The following is a 19,515-nucleotide window of genomic DNA, read 5'->3' on the forward strand; positions in this document are numbered from 1 at the left end:
TCTTCTAATCTTATTAATATAGCCTACCTTCTTGGCAGTATTTCTTAATAAGCATTCGCCATCATCAACTCAAATTAAGGACTTTCTTTTAAGTCAGTTAATTAAAACCAGTTTGTGGTAGGAAAATGGAGACAACCGTTCTTGAGCAACAATAAAAAATAAAACCAGCTTTCGGGTCTGGCAGTGCACCGTGAGACTGTAACTGTCACTCCAATCCATTCTTTTCTGTCTTTTGAATTTTTATTTTGAAATGTATAATCTTATTTCCATAGGTGAGAAAATTAATGTCCAGAGAGGTTAAGAGAACTTGCCAGGTTATTTCGCAGGAACAGAGTCATGACCAGCATGTGACTAACATTAAACTTTGTGCCTTCCCGCTCAGAGATCTCTCCCCTCCAGGCTTCCACATGCTGTTTGTGAAGATTAGTCAAATGCTTACACTTGTTTTACTTCTCCTTTTTATCATCCTCTATAGCCAGTCCTGTGATTACCTTCTTAATCTCTCTTGCACTACTACCCCTTTACTATTTGTACTCCTGCTCTCCTAATGTCATCTTTCATTTCTCTTTGGAAATCCAATTTTAGCCTGCTCCCTAGCTCAATTCCCAAGTGATCCCTGCCTCTTCTTAACTTTGAAGTCTCCTAATTCCAGAGCAGATGTCTCTGTAGAGTTTACAAGACCATTACATGACAGTCCACTTGCTTAGTATGACCTAGTTCCTCCAATTGGATTTAGACGCATAGCTGCTAACTCTGGACTTGCTCCCCAAATTCTGTTCCTTGGACCACATTATTATGGGATTATTTGTCAACTGGAATGAGTTAAAGAAACACGAGAAACTTATTTACTAGAGTTTGTCCTTTTAGTAGTCTAAACAAACAAAAAAAATTAAAGTACTCAATTTCTATAGGGGACAGTACCCAGGATTACTCAATGACATTTTGGCATTTCTGTGAATGTTTGCTTTTTTCCACAAGAGACTGTTTTCCTGGAAGGCAGTAACATATTTTGGTTGATGAACAGTTTTCTGGTCAGGGGTTAAAACAATGCTCATATAAGGGGGAAATTTTCAATCTCAAGATAAAAATGAAAGGATATAGACTCAAGAGGAATGTTGGAAAGGACATATTCCGATGCTTCCTTCTGATTAGCTTCTTTCTTTTCACCTTTCTGAATATTGGAGAAGAGATTTTTTTTTTCCAGTAAAGTCAGTACAGTAAAATAAGAAAACCTACCTTTCAGATTTTCTGGATAACATATTGATTTACTTCAAATGTCATGGTGAAAGCTGATGATCAATTATGACTTTTATTTTCCCTCACCTGACTCTTTTTTCATTAAAAATGAATCAGGTTACTGGCCCTTGTTTTAAGAATTGAAACTGACATTTTAGTTTCAAAGATTTGCAAATGTTCCACTGACCAGTGTGTCTGGCAGAGTCCAGGTAGTGAAGGCAGGCGTTTGTCTGCACAACAAATACCTGAAAAAATGCTTATCTAAACAAAGCAAATTAAAAATATACATGCTTCCCCTTTAACTTACCAAGCAAGCTGTGTGTGTTGAATTGATTGAAAAAGGTTGAAGATTTTAGCCAAGCTACAAGTTCTTGAAAGAAGAGTGTATACAATATGTCACATGACTTGATTCTTCTCTAACAATCTTCCCTTTACCAGGCTCAGCTTAAAGTATCAAGTCCCTTCTAGTTTCTCCAGTGCTTAAATGTCCCTGGAGTTAGTAAATACAGGAGCAAAGCATTTTCAATGTAATACTTCTCTGAGTAATTCTTGAATCCTATGTGGTTTTGGCTTCGCCTTTCTGAGTGGCTGAGCTCTGAAGGTAGGACCCTTTCTGAGATGGTGAAGGGTGGGTAATTTGGCACCCAGGGTCTTCTCCTGTGGGACTTAAACCAAGTAAGATCTCAAAGGATCTTTTGGAGCATTTGTTTCTCTTTTTACTTTTTCTGAGTGGATTTTAGAAGACAGAAAAAAGGAAACAGATTCTTTTTGGAGAGGCAAATCATCAAAATCATTCCTTTAGACAAGTTTTTGTGACTTCTTTTTCTAAAGGATTTTATGCAAATGTTTTTATATTTCTTTATAATTTAGTATTTGTTGAATGACCTGAATTGATAAGTAGCATGATATAAATTTGCTTTTTTAGACTATTAACATTTCCACAATATATTTTAGACATTTAAATGACTGCATAGTTTTTCCAATGTCCGCAGTAAAATTTTTCAGAACTTTATTATAGAATCATCTAGATTTTATACCAATGAAAAAGAACATTATGTATTTATACTTTTATAGGTTATGAAAGAGTGATTCTGAGCCTCTTCCATGATTCCCTAATGCTTTTTCTTGTTTTTCAACTTTGTAACTGGAATAGAAATAAGAATTCCAAATCCCTTGATTCAAACATGGCATCCAAGTCAAATAGGGCAATTACTTGATCTAAGATATGCTTTTCCCTTGAACCCTAGGTTGTTTTGTGGACATCGTGGTAGGATTTGACCTCTCAACTCAGCAGCAGGAGCAGACTTTGCTTGATGGTCAACCTTGGATGGAAACCTACCTGCAAGATGTCTTACGTGCAGTCAGCTCCCTTAATGGGGTAAGCTGTAAGGTGGGCACAAAGACTCAGGTTAGTATCGCTTTTCAAGTAATGAACGCCACGGAAAAATATTCGCCCAAGTTTGAGATCTACAGTGAAAACATACTGAATAGCCTGAAGAATGTAACAGTTAAAGGACCGTCTTTTCTCAATGCAAACTTGTTGAGTTCCCTGTGGGATGCATTTCAGAATAAATCGGCTGCTCGAGGCAAGGTAACTTGATTTGAAATTTATGTGTTGGTCTGTGGCTGCAATGACCTACTTCTTACTCATGTTTCCTTTTTGACTACTTTCCTAGGTGGTTCTTTTATTTTCGGATGGACTAGATGATGATGTTGAAACACTTGAACAAAAATCTGATGAGCTTCGAAAAGAAGGTATTAAACATGGGGGAGGAGTGGGAAAGGGAGGTTTTTTAATTTTTTAATCTCAGAACTCAACTCTGGCTCTTCAGTTTGTAAGCACTCAACCCAGAATTTGCCAACCTTTCCATTCTGTGTGCACTGGACAGAGCAAATGAGTTCTCAGAAGATTTTGACATGTCCTTTCTTCCTCATGCCCTATGTATATGAAACAGCACTGAATACAAAGTCTTATTCTTCCTCTTCTATTACTGTATTTGTATTTCCTAAGCTTTCCTGGAGAGTGTTCCTGCCTAACCTTGCCTCACATCATCTAACATTACTACTACTTTAGTATCTACAGAAGTGAACCAGGCACTTCTCTTTGACCAAAGAATGGGAAAGTGGGATTATTTTCTTCTAACACTCTTAAAGTTTTCTGAGTTGCAAGCATTGTTGGACAAGTTTACTCATTGTTTGGGACTTGTTAATTACTTCCTTTCTTCAGACCATAGAGAGGCCAACCATAGTGTTTATGAGATTTTAGAGCTCTGGTGCGACTCTTTAGGCTTTAAGAACCAGTGCCCAATCTGGTTTACTATCGTTCCTACTAAAATTATGAACAGTGGAAGAAAAGTGCATCCAAATGTTTGGGTTTGACTAAGAAGAGAACCTTTTTCCTATGGCCACAATGTTCATTTTTCCTATAAGTGGATGCTGTTGGTGCCTCACCCAGCCTCCCTCTTCCAGCCAGGATCCCCCAACCTCCAGCTGGGAGTGTTGGCTGCTACCAACTCCCAGGTCCCCCTTCTCTGAGGACTCACCCTTGAGGTGCTGCCACCTCACCTGAAAGGTTACTCCCTGCCCCACCGCTGGTAGCAGGTAGAATACAAAGAGTTGAATCTTTGCTCAAAATAACACCATATGGTGTGATTTATGCTCCAATTTCCTCATGGGATCATGACTCCAGCTGAAACACTGTCCTGCTCAGCTCCTCTCCTGCCCTGTCCTGCTTCCCTCACCCCTTTGTTCTGAGAGCACTTCCTTAATAAATTGTGTGCAGCCAAATTGCTATCTCAGGCCCTGTTTCTAGAGAATCTGAACCTAAGACATCTGCCTCCAAGGTTAGTTATTAGAGACTGAGTGGATTTTGTCTTTGCTCTTTGGTTCTCCCTCTCCAATCTTGGCAAAACAAATTGCCAAGTTCACTGAATTTACAGCTGGAGGTGGACAGTAAAGACTTTTATTTTGCCCTTTATTTACTAAAGCTGCTTTCTCTGTATTCTATCAAACCTTAGCATTTATTTTATGAGCTGTAGTGGAAATTTTAATAAACAAGGCCCTAGAGTGCTTAGTTTGGGTGGGTAGGTTTTTTGTTTTGTTTTGTTTTTAATTTCAGAATTTCTCTGGTGAGGAAAGATGTACATCTTACAGACCACATCAGAGTTTCCTTCAGGAAGTTTTTTTCTTTAAAGATTTTATTTATTTTTAGAGAGAGAGGAAGGGGAGGGCGAGAGGGAGCAAAAATGTGTGGTTGCCTCTCGTGCAACCCCTACTGGGGACCTGGCCTTCAATTCAGGCATGTGTGCCTTGACTGGGAATTGAACCAGCAACCATTTGTTTCACAGGCCAGCACTCATTCCACTTAACCACACCAGCCAGGGCAAGTTTTTCTTAGAACACCTAGATTTCTAAGACCAATCTTTATTCTTCCAACACTCAAGGAAAATTTAATAAATAGATTTCAACTTCAGAAGCTACATTTCTTTTCTCATATGCTCAGAAATTCAGAATCTTTGGGGAGAGACAAAGGGATGATGGGCACAATGTTCGTTGGATAGTGTCAAATGGACATGGAATATCTCTAGCTCTGGCTTCCCATATTTAAACATATGATTTCAGGCGAGGCTGGGACCTATGATGTATTGACCTAGGAGAACCTCCCTAACTTTAGGCCATGTAAACTGCTATATTTTACACATGTTAACTATGCAATCACCATGAAACTGGAAGAGACCAGGAGAAAAAGGTCCTCAATGGTGGATGTGGCTTTATAACTAATGCATGTGGATTGGGATTTGATTTAGTTTCTTAATTTTTAAAGATCTACTACTCTAGAATCTACTCAATGATTATTTATCTTCTCAATGTTTGAAATCTTTTCTTCCTTAATATATTTCTAAGAATCAAAGACATTATATTTAAGATCATATGTCTCATTTATTGGATAAGTCTGAAAGGAGCAGGATTAGAATCCCTTTCCTGAGAAAAGCAGTTACAAATAATAGGTCTATGAATATTTCCTGCAAATCAACAATTCCATGGTTCTCAAACTCTTAAATTTCCTGTAACTTAAAATCAGATGTGAGACTTTGCCACCCGCCCCCGCTTATTAATAAACCTATTAACACGCCTTCCCTTAATCATTTACTCCAGCTGACGAAGTCAGCATTCCCCATTGCCCATGCCAGCCTTCCCCTCGTCCCTTTTCTCCTCATCTTCATCTTTGGAAGGGTAACTAACTGTCCTTGTTTGCTTGAGACAAGCCAGAGACTATCAGCACAAAAACCAGGAAAGTCCACCCAAACCAGGACATGCTGGTCACCCTATTCCCTGGTGTTTCTCCTTCATTTCACTTCAGCCAAACACACTGTTTCCCTCTCCTAGAACTTGAGCTTCCCCAATGCGTCCCTGAAACTTTATTCTCTGCATTCTCCTCTTCACCTGCTCCTCACTCCATTCAAAATCACATAGAAACTTACATCAGAAGGCACTCCTAACCAGTTAAGGCCCTGAACATTTCTTTACTCTAGTCCATTGGTTTCCATGTCCCAGCCAAAGAATTCTTTACCCATCCATAACAAAACTAAGAAAACTTATGCCAGTGAAGTCAGGCTTTTATAAAGCTAAGCTTATTCAATTTTAGGACTGCTGTTTACAATTATGTCTTTAGTATATTTTTGTTGTTAAAATGTCCTTTGGGCCTATGCTTTAGAAATGGGCTCTCTGGGTGTAAACCTAAAAATACCATTTAAGCCAATCACTAAACTTCTGCAATCCTCAGTTTGCTTGTCTGTAAAACAGAGCTATAATCCTACATACCTATACAATTGTTTTTGTATCAAATTAGATCATGTATGTAAAGCACTTAACCAACTTCTAGGCACATATTACCTATTAATAAATGAGAGCACAGTTGTTGCTATGGTTACCACCACCATAATGATTGCCAGGGTTATTACTATCATTATTTAATGTTCCTACTTTGCAAAATACGTCAACCCTGTTAGTCCTTAAAAGTTTTCTTTGAACTATCCTGGTCTATAAAATCCCAAAACCTATGAGCCACACTCTGATGCTTATGTGTCATCTGTTTCTAATTACCTGAAAAGAGGTCTTTTACTGTCTTTTGCTACTTCCAGTTCTAACTGGATTATCTATTCCTAATGAGGTCATTTAGATCTCTGTTCCTCACTCTTTAATGTGCATACCAATCACCTAGGGATTTTATTAAAACAGATTCTGATTCTGTAGGAGTGGAGCAGGGCCTGAGGTTCTGCATTTCTGATGCACTCCAAGGTGATACCATCACTACTCCTCCAAGGAGCCCCCTTGGAGTGGCAGAAATTTAGAGTACTTTCCCAATACATAAATTCCCTTGTACTTGAACATGCTCTGTGGACCCTTTTAAACTCCCTATCTCACTGTTATCATTTCCCATTTCCAAGTTAATCAGTTCCAAAAAATGTAATTCCTTTTGCGCTCTGATTAGTCTTGTTCCCTGTCAGATTTACACTGTGTGGTTGGGGGAAGTGGACAATGAAAAGAGGGTTCCTCTTGCAACTGTTTTCCTAGAATGACAGTTTAGATACATGTGCACAAAGATTGCAATGCCCAAACCCTCCTCACCTGAAGAGTTGTGAATTGTGTTGGGTAGGTCTGAATGCCCTCATAACTGTTGCTCTGGATGGAGCCACAGCTTCCAGTGACCTGGCTGATCTTCTCCACATTGAATTTGGGAAAGGATTTCAGTACAAGACCCAGTTCACTATTGGAATGAGGGATCTTGGGAACCAACTGTCAAAGCAGCTGGTAAGTTCAGAAAAAAAGGCAGGTGAGTTTAAATTTTGTTTGTTTTGTATATAGATTTAATATTTATGCTTATGAATTTGAACTAATTTGTTCCTTTGGGAGTGAAGAAAGACTTTTTTGAATGAGTGGATGACTGAAATAAGATATTTTGAAAGAACTGCCAGATAGTAGAGATATGTCAAAGCATGTTTAATTTGTATGCTCGGCTGAAAAGGAAGGAAGAAAAAGAAACTAAACAGCACTTACGTTTGACTTTGGGTGGTGGGCACACAATGCAATATACAGACCATGTATCATAGAAGTGTATACTCGAAACTCATGTGATCCCATTAACCAATGTCACCCCAATAAATTTAATTTAAAAAACAGCACCTACAGTCCTGCTAAATCACAGTCATGGAACGTAAGTGCCAAAGACAATCTGAGACTTGGGAGTCAATCAGCTGCTCCCTCAGCCAGCCAGTTTTCACACCCCTGGTGGATCCCAAGTGCTGTAGCTCGCCACACCAAGTCTGATTCTAGTGTCCGAGATGTTCTTTTCCCCTACAACATGGCCTGTAAATGAGCCAGTTACATTTAGGGTTAAACTAGAGAAAGAGCCATCTACTCCAGTGTTGAGGGGAAACTAGTAATGTGATGACGGACCTCCTATGTTGTACTTTATCAGTGACTGAAAGATTTTTGAAGGCTGCTTTCACCGAGATTTTTGCCTTATGGACCTACTTTATCCCCCAATGTCTGTATGAGATGCATTTCAATCGTATTTCTTTCAGAAACGTACAAGAATTCCAACCAAAGTGGTTAAGTGTTACCAAGTTATGTGGCACTACTTTCACCTTAATAAATGGCTAGTGATTTGTAATTTGCTTATCATTTGTAAAACCTATTACCTACATATTGGGACACTTTCCAATAAAGTGCAAGCTCCTGCTATTTTGCACCTATAGAATGTCTATATAAGTAGATGTTTCAACAGAATTTCTTCAGTGCAGTAATTACGTAAAAATAATTGTTTAAAGAATATGGAAGTTTTGTTTCAGTTTCTTTGTACATAGGCAGACACTGTCTATTTTAAAAAATGTATTTTTCTGTCTCCTACTCTGTGAAATCTGTAATAGTAAGTCATAGAGGAAGGAAGTTATTTCTCAAAGCAAGTCTGTCAGTTTTTAAATATTACATAAATGCAACACTATACAAGAAAAACTTATTTTAGACAGAGATTAATTTTAATATTAATAGTAGAAAATTTGATATTGAAGGATTTTAGTGACCCAAAGAAAATGGATATCTAATATCAACACAGAGAATTTATTTTGTTATTATTACTTGGTTTCATATGTTTCAAGTGTTATTGGTTTCTCAGAGATTTTCAGAAAAAGAAGAATTTTCTAACGTCAAAAAGGAAGCATTATATAAGAGACAGAGAGGGAAATTGCTAAATAGTTATAACAGAAGATTTCATTTTCATCACAGTATAATTTTGATGGGAAACTTCTCAACACGAAGATTGATTCTATCCCACTCAAGCAAATCATGACATTTACTATAAACAGAATTTTCCGAAGAATAAATTTTGTGGGTTAATTATGAAACTGCGGTAGAATATGTCTATCATTCAGGGGATGATTAACTAGGTCCAGGATGAAATTCACTCACATTTTAAAATATATAATATGGCTTTTTGGCCAGCATAGGTAGAGCAAATTCACAAGCAACATTCTCATTGTGTCCCTACCCTCTATAGCAAGTGCTTCTGAAGTGTTGAATATGCAATTGGTGTTTTTGAAATCCTGTTACACACAGGCTGTTCTGAAAGTGTCTGTCAATGGACTCAGTTCCAAGCAGTATGACATTGGGGACCATCTAAATCCTTTAGCATTCAAAGAATTCGCAAGACAGGGAACAAAAAATGCAGCATGCATTCATTTTATTGGACAAAATATTGAGGGCAGAATTATATAGGGTGATCAATAACACTATGGTCAGTGCTGGGATGGGTGGAAACAGGAAATCACATCAATTATTGGGTTGGTCAAAAAGTCTGTAAGGTTTTTTCCGTAAAAGAAAAGATTTTTTTTCATTTTCACCAATAATTTTATTGATTTGGATATTCTGAGTATGTTGGCTTCTCCCACATGGTATAACATTGACTGTTCTATTTTACTTATTTCTATTCTTGTTTATTCTTTTACAGTTTTCCTAATGTTTCCTTTTGCCCGTCTCTGCCCAGCCCATTCCCCACTCCCACAATCAATCCCCACACTGTCGTCCATGTCCATGGGTCATTCATACATGCTCATTGACAAATTCCTTCCCCTTCTTTCCACCATTCCCCCATCCCCTCTGGCAGCTATCAGTCTATTCCATGTTTCCATCTCTCTGGTTCTCTTTTGCTCATTAGTTTATTTTGTTCATTAGATTCCTCTTAGTGAGGAATCATAAGTGAGATCATATGGTATTTGTCTTTCACCAACTGTCTTAGTTCACTTAACATAATAGTCCCCACTTCCACCCATGCTGTCGCAAAAGGTATGAATTCCTTCTTTCTTTTTTTCTGCTACGTAGTATTCCATTGTGTAAGTGTACCACATTTTTTTAATCCACTCATCTACTGATGGGCACTTAGGCTGTTTCTAGCACTTGGCTATTGTAAATAGTGCTGCTAGGAACATAGGGGCCATAAATTCTTTTCAATTAATGTCTCAATTTGATTGCTATCAACTTCAACTGGTCTGCCCCACCATGGAGCTTCATCCAGCGAGGAATTTCCAACACCAAACTTCCAAAACCATTTTTGACACATTCAATCAGTTACAGCACCTTTCCATATGGTGTACAAATCTTTTTTCACATTTCAATTGCATTTTTACCTTTCTTGAAATAATAAAGCATAATATGCTGAAAATGCTGTGTATTTTCTCCCATCTTCAGTATTAAAATGGTTGCACAAAAATTCACCAATTTTGATGGGTTTTTTAAATGCACAGTGACATGCCAGCTGTCACAGTACAATCTACAAAATTGTTTTGAATGAGGTTAAAGACAACTAAGCTCTATTAGAGCCATCTTATGGAAAAAGCCAAATGAGCTTTTTGGCCAATAGTATGCAATGAGTTGACCATGACTAAACTAATACCATTTTGAGAACACAAAAATACTTTTGAGTTGGTTCTGAATCCCTTATGGTCCTGACATGGTGGACCTCATATGGCAGATGACAGAAGGAAAGACGGACGCTAAAGAATGTCTCATGCATTCTCTCTAGAGCACTCTTTAATGGTGAACAGGCTTCTGAATCTGATAGGCGTCTGAATCACACTGGTGAGCTTATGCGTGTGATTGGGAAACAATGCCACCAAATGTCATGTATTTCCTACCCTCCCTCAAGGTCAATGTTGCTGAGAGGACATGCTGCTGTTTATTCTGCAAGTGCATTGGAGAAGATGGCACAAGGGGAGATCCTGGACCCCCCGGGAATAAGGCAATTTTAAGATTTCTGATTCACTTCATTTAAATGCAGTATGTCTTTCAGATATGAGTTTAGGTATAAATAAGGAGTGATTTTAACTTCTAGGTACAGCCTCTCAGATAACCTATTGTTATACTTTTTTTTTTTTATACATCAAACTAGATAGTCATGGCTTGTCCTTGGCAGTCTAAATTGGAGTCTTTCTAAAAACTTTTGTACGAGGCTCAGGGGAAACAACTGTGAGGCTCCTTGCTTACCCAGTGTTCTAGCATTGATGGTAGTGATGCAGAAAAATCAATTGTCATCTCTCATGTTGAATAATGAAAAGTTCTGGAACACCAATGTCCTTTCAACTTCCATTTTTAATGACTGCAGAGTCATCTCAGTCAGGGAGAAAACATTTTGTGCAGTCTGCCTAAATCAAGCTAGGTCAGACCACCCTATCATAGTAAAAGATGCTAAGACGTTTCATGCAATGCTAGACAGACCAAAATGTTATCACAAATGTAGAGACAAGAACAGGTCAATTACAAAAATGGTAACCAACAACATATACAGATATTTCCTAACCAAAAGAAGTTTTTGTACCCTTATGTAAAACCATTATTTAGGGGTTTAGGCAAATGTTCAAATACATACAAACATACTGTGGACGTGTTTAATAATAATTTCAATGCTGCTGATGTGCATGTGTGTTTGACCACCCTTAAATAATTTGTAGACAGCACTATAATTTCCAAATCACCATGGCTGTGTCTCTAAAGAAGATTTTTGGACTATTTCCTTGTTGCTTTGATTTCATGTTTTAAAAAAAAGTGGTAGAATTTTAAAAAAGACAAAACAGGGCTAAAGAAGAATGGAAAGAAATGTGGGTGGTCTCTTTCTTTATATGTAGCATCAATCCTAGAGCTGTGCTCATTTGAACATTTATCTGGGCAAAAACTCCAGCACTATATATAACCCCAGAGAGATTTATGGACAATGATATGGTTCACCCACACACCCTTGAGTTATCTAGATACTTGTCTCAAAATTTCATTTATTTTTATATGTATAAATGCAGCCTAGGTTGCGGCAGAAAACTAATTTTTTCAAACTCTTTTCTAAATAAAATAAAACTGTAATGCTGAAGAATTTTCTTGATTACCTTTGGATTTTGCTCTGTGGAGTCCTAATGTATTCTTCCTTTACTTATTTCCAGGGATCCACAGGCTTTAAAGGCAGTGCAGGCTACCTGGGAGAGGAAGGCACTGATGTAAGTTAAAGGGTGTTTTTTGTTTGTTTTTTTTTTTGTTTGTCTGTTTTTTGCAGCCTCATTTATTCCCAAGGACATCCCTACCATATGAAATCATTGTGTCAGATCAGAGACAGGGGGAAAGTCATATTCTAAGGCTTTGTGTGCAATATCAGAGGTCTTTCCTAATCCTCATCATGCTTTGCTTCTGGTGATCATTAGTGGTCTATTAACCTACTAACCTATTAACCCAAGTGGTCTCTTCTTTCACCACCCACCAACATTGCAATGAACGAACCCAAAGCAAAAGTTATTTTCCTCACCAGGGGAGTCAAATCAATGCCATTTCTCCCTTCCTGATCCATTTTGCAGAGGTAAACCAACTCGCCACATTATTTGTCAAGGATCTCACTCTTTTTTGCATCCATCTAGCCCTTCATTTCCTCTTTCCCTCTTTTTCATCTTCCCTCCCATTTATCCACCCACCCATCCATCCATCCATCCACCCACCCACCCATCCATCCATCCATCCATCCATCCAGCAATTATACATTACCATTTACCCTAGTCCTCACTCACAAATTCATTTATTCATTTAAGGTATGTATTAAGGCATTTTCAATGTGCCAGATACAGTGGTAGGCCCTAGAAATAAATATAAATAAAAACAAAACATAATTCCTACCTCAGGTAACTCCCAGACTAGTGGAAAGGCAGACAAAACAACCATGGTTCCAGCTGTTACACACAAGGACTGTAGTAGAGGAACAGTGAGATGCAGTGTGACAGCATGTGGCAGACCTAACAACCTCAAGTAACAGCCTTGGTGCCACTTAGGGCTTGGAGGAAGGCTACATACACATACAGGCTAATGCTTGGGCAGACACCTGAAGGACAAATAGAAATTTCTCCAGAGAGAACAGTGTGTTCAAGAGCATGTAACTGAGTCAGAGACTTATGTGTTTGCAGAATGGCACGTGGAGCCCAGGATCCAGTGAGAGGAGGTTATATGTCAAGCAAGACCTAGGTTGTTGGGAGCCTTGAATACCCTGTGAAAGGTTTGGGTGGTGTCTTCCAGTTGGTGGGCAGTCATTGAATGATGTTATTCATAGAGGTAAAAATGATGCGGGTATGTATTTAAAAAGCATACCCAGGCAATGTTATGGGTGATGATTAGACTGTGAATTCAGGTGGAAGTCATGCAGTGGTAAGTACAAGACAAAGTGGTCCTAATCTTAATTTGGGACAGTATGAATGGAGGTAAAATGGACATAACTTATTGACCACTTGGGAAGAGAAAAGCTGAGGGTGACACCTTCGTTTCTAGCTCACAAGACGTACAGACTGGTGGGGTTATGTGAAAAGGACTGTAGGAGAAGTATTTACTTAAGAAAACGATAGGATGGTGGATTTTGGTCTATATTCATGCCTTTTGCTTGGCTCATACCTAGAGTGTCCTTCTCTGATGTCTCACCAATTTCCTGTTGTCTGTTCCTGGAATACCTCCTAAAATCTTGAGAACACAGCTTAGCTGCCAGTTGCTTGTATGCCTGCTTTATTTAGCTACTATTCCACCCATGGCCATGTGCACACAGGATCTGAAGCAAAGCAAAGTTGTCAACAGAGTAGCTCTGATTTACGTCCATTCGTAGTTTTTATAATCATGAATTCTGGATTGTAAACCATGAGCAGTCACACTTTTCTTTTTTCCCCCAACGTAACACTTGTTAAATTTCCAAGACAGATTCAGTTTACCATAGAAAAATTCACCTGGTTCTGTGCTCTTTCTCAGGGAGAAAGAGGAGCCACTGGACCAATAGGGGAGCAAGGTATTAAGGGATGCAATGGCGACAAAGGTCCGAAGGTAAGGGTCACAGAAGACATTGTGGAGTCTCCCCAACAAAATTCCATTTTCTTACATTAACCACTACTGTCCTTTCTATTTTCAGGGAAACAGGGGACTAAATGGATTTCAGGTATGGTACCAAACATACCCATCTATGTCCTTAGTTGCTATCTAAGGATACTTTATTTCTGGGATTATTGACCAGCAGATTGTGGGAATGAAGTTTCTGTTGACCTTTCTTTTTTATTGTCAACGATTGAGTTTTGTTTATTTCTGTATTTTATTGCAGGAAGCATCTATTATTTGATGACAGTTTCTATTACTAAGTAATCTAAGAAATTTAATTGATATTACCCAACTCCAGCCTAACCAAGAGGCTGTATATGGAACACAAAATTAGACTTTTTTTGGTATCTGACTCTTTTCACATAAATGTAATATGCTCTGTTCTGATCACATCTGTCTTTTCAGGGAGAAGTTGGGGAGAATGGACTTGATGGATTAAGTGGTGTACAGGTAGGACTTTCTCTTTGTGCCATAGAGACACTTCTGAGCTATTTTCTCATTAAGAAAATGGTAATTTGAATTTATTTTTCTCTGTTTCTTAGGGTGACAGTGGTCTTCCTGGAAGAAAAGGAGAAAAAGGTGACGAAGGATCCCAGGTAGAGATTCAATAAATAAACAACATGAAACCCATACTGGGAATAAAAGATGTAATTAATAGAGTAGAAATCTACCCTAGGTGTGTCAGTCAGATAGTGCCACAGACTCCTTTGTGACAAACAATCACAAAACCTCAATTACATGTAGAGTAAACTTTTTCTTATGTCTCCGAGAGGTTCAACAGATCAGTCTGAGCATGGCTAACCTTGGCTCCTGTGTCAGTAGGTTGTCTGGGATAAGAGACATGTGGAGCAAACAAACATTTGTTCCACATGTCTCTTATCCCACTCCCGGGACCAGAGAGCTGCCTGTTCATGTCGGCCATGACCTCTTCCAGGCCATGGCAGAGGCAGAAGAGAGGAAGGAGAAGCACACAAGGTCTCAAGTCTTCTTGAGGCCTAAGCTTGGAACTCTCACAGTGACATTTCCATTTTTTTCTGTTGGCCCAATCAAGTCACAGCCAAACTCAGGGTAGGGAGTCTGGGAACCTTGCCGCCCCTTTCAGAATAGATTCGGAGGAGTGAAGAACAGGGGTCACAAATGAAAAGCAGCTCATTCCCATCCAGAACAAACACAAGCAGCAGCCATACATCCATCATATACTTTAATGTGTCTTTAGAGTGTGAACAGTGGAGTCAGAAACCCACTTTCTAGCGGATGCAACCACCTTGGGGAAAATGGATAATCTCTCTGAATCTCAGCTACCTCATTAAAAGAAAGATAATAAACAATACCTGGTTTATAAGAGAGTCGTAAAAACTAAACAAAATGATAAATGTGTCTGGAACAGAGTTCACCACTGTGGCAAATAATTGAGACCACCCTTAAATTATTCATATGATGCCTGAAACTATTTTTTTTTGTTGTTGTTCCTCCTTCTAGTTTAAAAATAACTTTGGAAAAAATATTTAATTATTCAAATCAGGGAGGAGATCAACTCTATGTTTCTATTAATATTGTTAACATTTCTTATCTTGTCCCTCTTCTGATTTTTGTTAACTTTAGGGAAGCCCAGGGAAGAAAGGGATTCCTGGAGACCGTGGAGCAAAGGGCCTACGAGGGGACCCTGTAAGTGCTGGGACCGCGCGGGCTGTGAATGAACATCAGGGCTCGGTTCCCACCAGTACTTTTGGTAGAGAAAGGCCTCCCCACTTTAAGCCACTACAACAGCAATTCTGGGTTCAAGTCATCATTGGCACAACTGTAGAATTTTAAAAGCAGGTTCATTGTGGTAGATCCTCCTCATATATGAAATGAATATGGACCACGGGTAGCACTCACACTTCACTTGCACATATATTTTTTGAGCATCCACATTCAGAATTGTCCTTGTGCTTCAGAGTTGGGAAGGGATTCCAGTCCACTTCATTTTCTTCCTCTGGGTGACTCAGAGACAGAAGAGAAAAAACAAAGCCATATCTTTTTTTTTTCTATTCTCCAAAGTCTTTCTCTATTGCATACATAAGCTTCATTTTTTTTTTAAAATCCAAGCCAGTAAAGATTATATTAGACCAAACTTAGCACACAAAGGTGCCTGCCCCACAGGGACCTACAGCCAAAAAGGCAGGACCCCACCAACAGGCAACGTGCCAAGTCAAATGGCACATTTGTGCAGTGGGGCTTGCTTTCCCCACTGTGCTCACACATAAGTCTCCAAAACCTTAATGAATTAGGATTTAGGTTTGTTTTTAAACATTAAACATTTTTAGTGAGATATAATTGGCATGTAACATTGTGTAAGTTTAAAGTATACAAAGTGTTGATTTGTTACATTTATATATTGCAATATGATTACCACCAGAGTGTTAGCTAACTCCTCTGTCATGGCACATAGTTACCATTTGTCTTTCTGGGTGAGAACATTTAGTATTTAGGCTTTTAGCATCTTCAAAGTATATAATAACACAGTATCATTGTCTATAATCACTATCTTGTACATTAGGTCCACAGAACTTACTGAACTGTGAATACATCAGAAAAGTACACAAATGATAAAGGTATAGCTTGATGAATATAAATACACCTGTGTACTCACCACCCAGGTAAAGAAATAGGACATTAGATAACAACAGGGTGCCTGAGAAATCCCCTTCCCATCCACTCCAGTCACTGCCAGACCTCCCTAAGGTAATCACTAGCCTAGGATCATAGATCAGTTTTACCTGTTCTTGAGCTCTAAGTAAGCGAACCACTTAGGATACACTCTTCTGTCCCTGGCTTCTTTTGCTCAAGTTGATACTTGTGAGATTCATTTAATGCTGTTGTGGATAACACTAGTTCATTCGATCTCCTTGCTGTATAGGGTTCCAGTACATGATTCATATACCATGATTCATGTAGCGGTTCTGCTGTTGATAGATATTTGCATTGTTCCTGATTTTTGCTATTATAAATAGCCCTTCTATGAACATCCTTGTATGTACCTTTGGGTGCACTTTTGCACACATTTCTATTGGGTCTATACTTTAGGAGTAGAATGTCTAGGTGAAATTGAAATACCTATATTCAGCTTAACTTTTTAGAGCCAAACATTCTGCAAACTTTTTCTACTAAATTCTATTCCCACTGGAATGTGCCAGAGAAGAATGGCTAAAATTTATAAACACTGACAATACCAAGTACTGATAAGGATGTGGAGCAGCTGGGAATCTCACAGGACTCTGTCTTTAAAAACTTGCCCTCCAGTACACATGGGTTGATCAGAGAAGGAATCTGGTGCAATATATATTGACAAATATAAGTGATAGGTATGCATTGAAGACAACTCCATTAATAAGGCAGAGGAATTTGCACTTGAAGACAGCATTATTTACTAAGTGACATCTCCTGACAAGTCTGGTGACTTGAGAGTTTTCAAACTCTCAAACTATCTAAGAGGAAAAAAAAAACTATCCACAAACACAGATAATTAAGAAATTATAGTTCAAATACAAAGACATTTCAGTCAGTTGACTATGATGACCAAAAATCCACTTGGGGCATTGCTATAAAATTGCCATTCACTTTGATCAGAATTATCCCTAATTGTCTGCTAAATTGTCTGTATGATTATGTAACACCTTTAAAGAAACTGAATAATGTAGCATTTTTATTTAGAAAGAAATGTCCTGTGACTTCAAGATGGTTGAAAATTCAACCCACTAGAGCTTTTCTGTGCTGAGTGGTTTGCCGTTATACTAACTTTAGATGGTTTGGCAATGCATAATAATTCTTTCTAGTCACTGGGGAGTATATATCTCAAATTGCAGACAACTCTGTGCTTTTTGTGGGTTACTATTTCAGGACATTTTTTTAATGTTATAAAAAGATTGCCAGACTAAGTAGAACACACAGGATCAGATTATTTATAGGGATACATACAGATGACCCAAATTCCTGAAAAACCTATGCTTACTCAGCAAGAATGTCCAATCACATGAAAGCTAGTTTAGCTATTTGAAATTTCCCATTTAGACTTAAATATTTTTTTCAAATCTCATGTAACTTGGAGGGAAAACTGAGCTAGATCATTTATCTGAACTACAGAGTTTATCATTCTAAAACATACCATTCTTAGAAGCCCATGTTTAATCATAAATCTGTGTTATATGATGCTCTTTTGTCCAGTTTCTTAGAATTTGACTTGACCAGATATCCCATTCAGACTAACCAAACAATTGGTCCACATATGAATTAGGATGTTCTAGCCTATAGAACATGCTGGAATATGATTTTTTATGTCATCTCTTAAATCAAATAGTTCCAATTGGACCATAATAAGAAGTTTACACATGAAGTGGAATAAAATCCTGGGCTTTACACTACCTCATTACCTTCCTTTTCCTTATACACCTTTCTCACCAAAACATATTATCTAATATTGTAATTTAGATCTATCCTGCTTGGAGAACTTAACAGAGAAAAATTTAAAGAATGAAACAGAAAATGTAGAAAACAATCCTTGGCTTTGGTATGTGGAAGACAGAAATAATTTTTCCCTTAAGTTTTAATAATATCAGTTTTAAAGTAAACTCAAAGCCAATCTTTTTCACTCTGTTAGCCTACAGACTCTGCCAGTGGACAAACTACTTGTTTAAAAAGCTTGCTAACTCTCTGGAACAATGACATGTCCCCGTTGGTGATCACAAATTACTTATTGATTGATGAAGGCAATCTGGACCGCTGTCAGCCAAACAGCCAGCAGCTGGCACTCAGTAGGACTGGATAATTGTTTTCCCTCCTCAATTTATGGGAGCATTGACTGGACTGACTGGCTCCTTTGATTGTCCCGGCATCATGGTGACACCACTCTGTTTGTGGTCCCAGCTCCCCAAGATAGAGAGCTTTCAGTTTGGCACACTTGGGATAATATCCCACAACGTGTGCCTGTTTTTAATGAGTTTCTGCTGGCACATTTGTATGACTATTGGGAAAAACTCCAGGATTTTTTGAAAGCTGAAAAAGTGTAGGGCTAAATGTGTGCAGCAAGGAAGCAGCCAGGCGTCCGAGAGGAGAAAGAGGGAGTGGGTGGCAGACGCAGCCCTCCGCGCAGCTCAGTGTGCTCGTGTTCTTGCGGTAAAGCCCATCACAGACATTGACCTTTCCCAAGGGTCGAGGAGAGTCAAGTCTACCAACCCCAAGGAGAAACTTGCTTAGGTTCCAAGAAAAAAGAACAAAAGTTAAGAGAAAGAACAGCAGTAGCAAGGGGTACCTCCAGACCAGGATAAGAGTTGTTATAAAACACATCATGTCACCCTGCTTCTCTTGACTCTGCCTTCTATGGTGAGCACTACATCCCCACCCCCCTGCATACCCAGTCCCCTACACTCACCTTGGGTATCCACTCCCTTCTGATAATACAAATCACAGAAAGAAAAGAAAATACTTGTAAGCCACGTACCATCTTAACCTATTTCTGCTTTCCTTTGGGTTGGACTTATGTCCACTTTGCGGGGGGTAGGTAACTAAATATGTTACACACAAGTCACATTTTTAAGGAGAAATTTTCAAAACCTATTAATGTTTCTTTTTCTTTTTCTATTTTTAGGGAATTCCTGGATTCAACAATATCATAGAAGGACCCAAGGGCTTGAAAGGAGAACATGGACGACAAGTAATGATGGGGGCATTTGAGAGTAAACTTGTGAGGCTCGGGTTCTTAGTGAAAGAGTATGAAATTTGGAATCCAATTGGATATGCTTCATACAAAAGTTATTTTTAGGAACAAAAGGATCTTTTTCATCCTTCTTGTCTGCTACCCTAGGGTTCAAGGAACAC

General features: G+C 38.5%; 1 protein-coding gene across 1 annotated transcript in view; it reads left to right on the top strand.

The window, feature by feature from the left end:
• The window catches only part of COL6A6 (collagen type VI alpha 6 chain), a 109,935-nt gene that overhangs the window by 19,385 nt on the left and 71,035 nt on the right, over positions 1-19,515 (top strand). Inside the window, exons 8-18 of the mRNA XM_054595776.1 lie at positions 2,484-2,827; positions 2,913-2,991; positions 6,893-7,047; positions 10,436-10,528; positions 11,718-11,771; positions 13,543-13,614; positions 13,700-13,726; positions 14,068-14,112; positions 14,205-14,258; positions 15,265-15,327; positions 19,286-19,351. Of these exons, the coding sequence (XP_054451751.1) occupies positions 2,484-2,827; positions 2,913-2,991; positions 6,893-7,047; positions 10,436-10,528; positions 11,718-11,771; positions 13,543-13,614; positions 13,700-13,726; positions 14,068-14,112; positions 14,205-14,258; positions 15,265-15,327; positions 19,286-19,351 (1,052 nt within the window). The remainder of the gene's footprint in view (positions 1-2,483; positions 2,828-2,912; positions 2,992-6,892; positions 7,048-10,435; positions 10,529-11,717; positions 11,772-13,542; positions 13,615-13,699; positions 13,727-14,067; positions 14,113-14,204; positions 14,259-15,264; positions 15,328-19,285; positions 19,352-19,515) is intronic.

This window comes from Pteronotus mesoamericanus, unplaced genomic scaffold (assembly GCF_021234165.1).
Source record: "Pteronotus mesoamericanus isolate MK-2021 breed Mesoamerican mustached bat unplaced genomic scaffold, CSHL_Meso_final scaffold_54, whole genome shotgun sequence".
Lineage (NCBI taxonomy): Eukaryota > Metazoa > Chordata > Mammalia > Chiroptera > Mormoopidae > Pteronotus > Pteronotus mesoamericanus.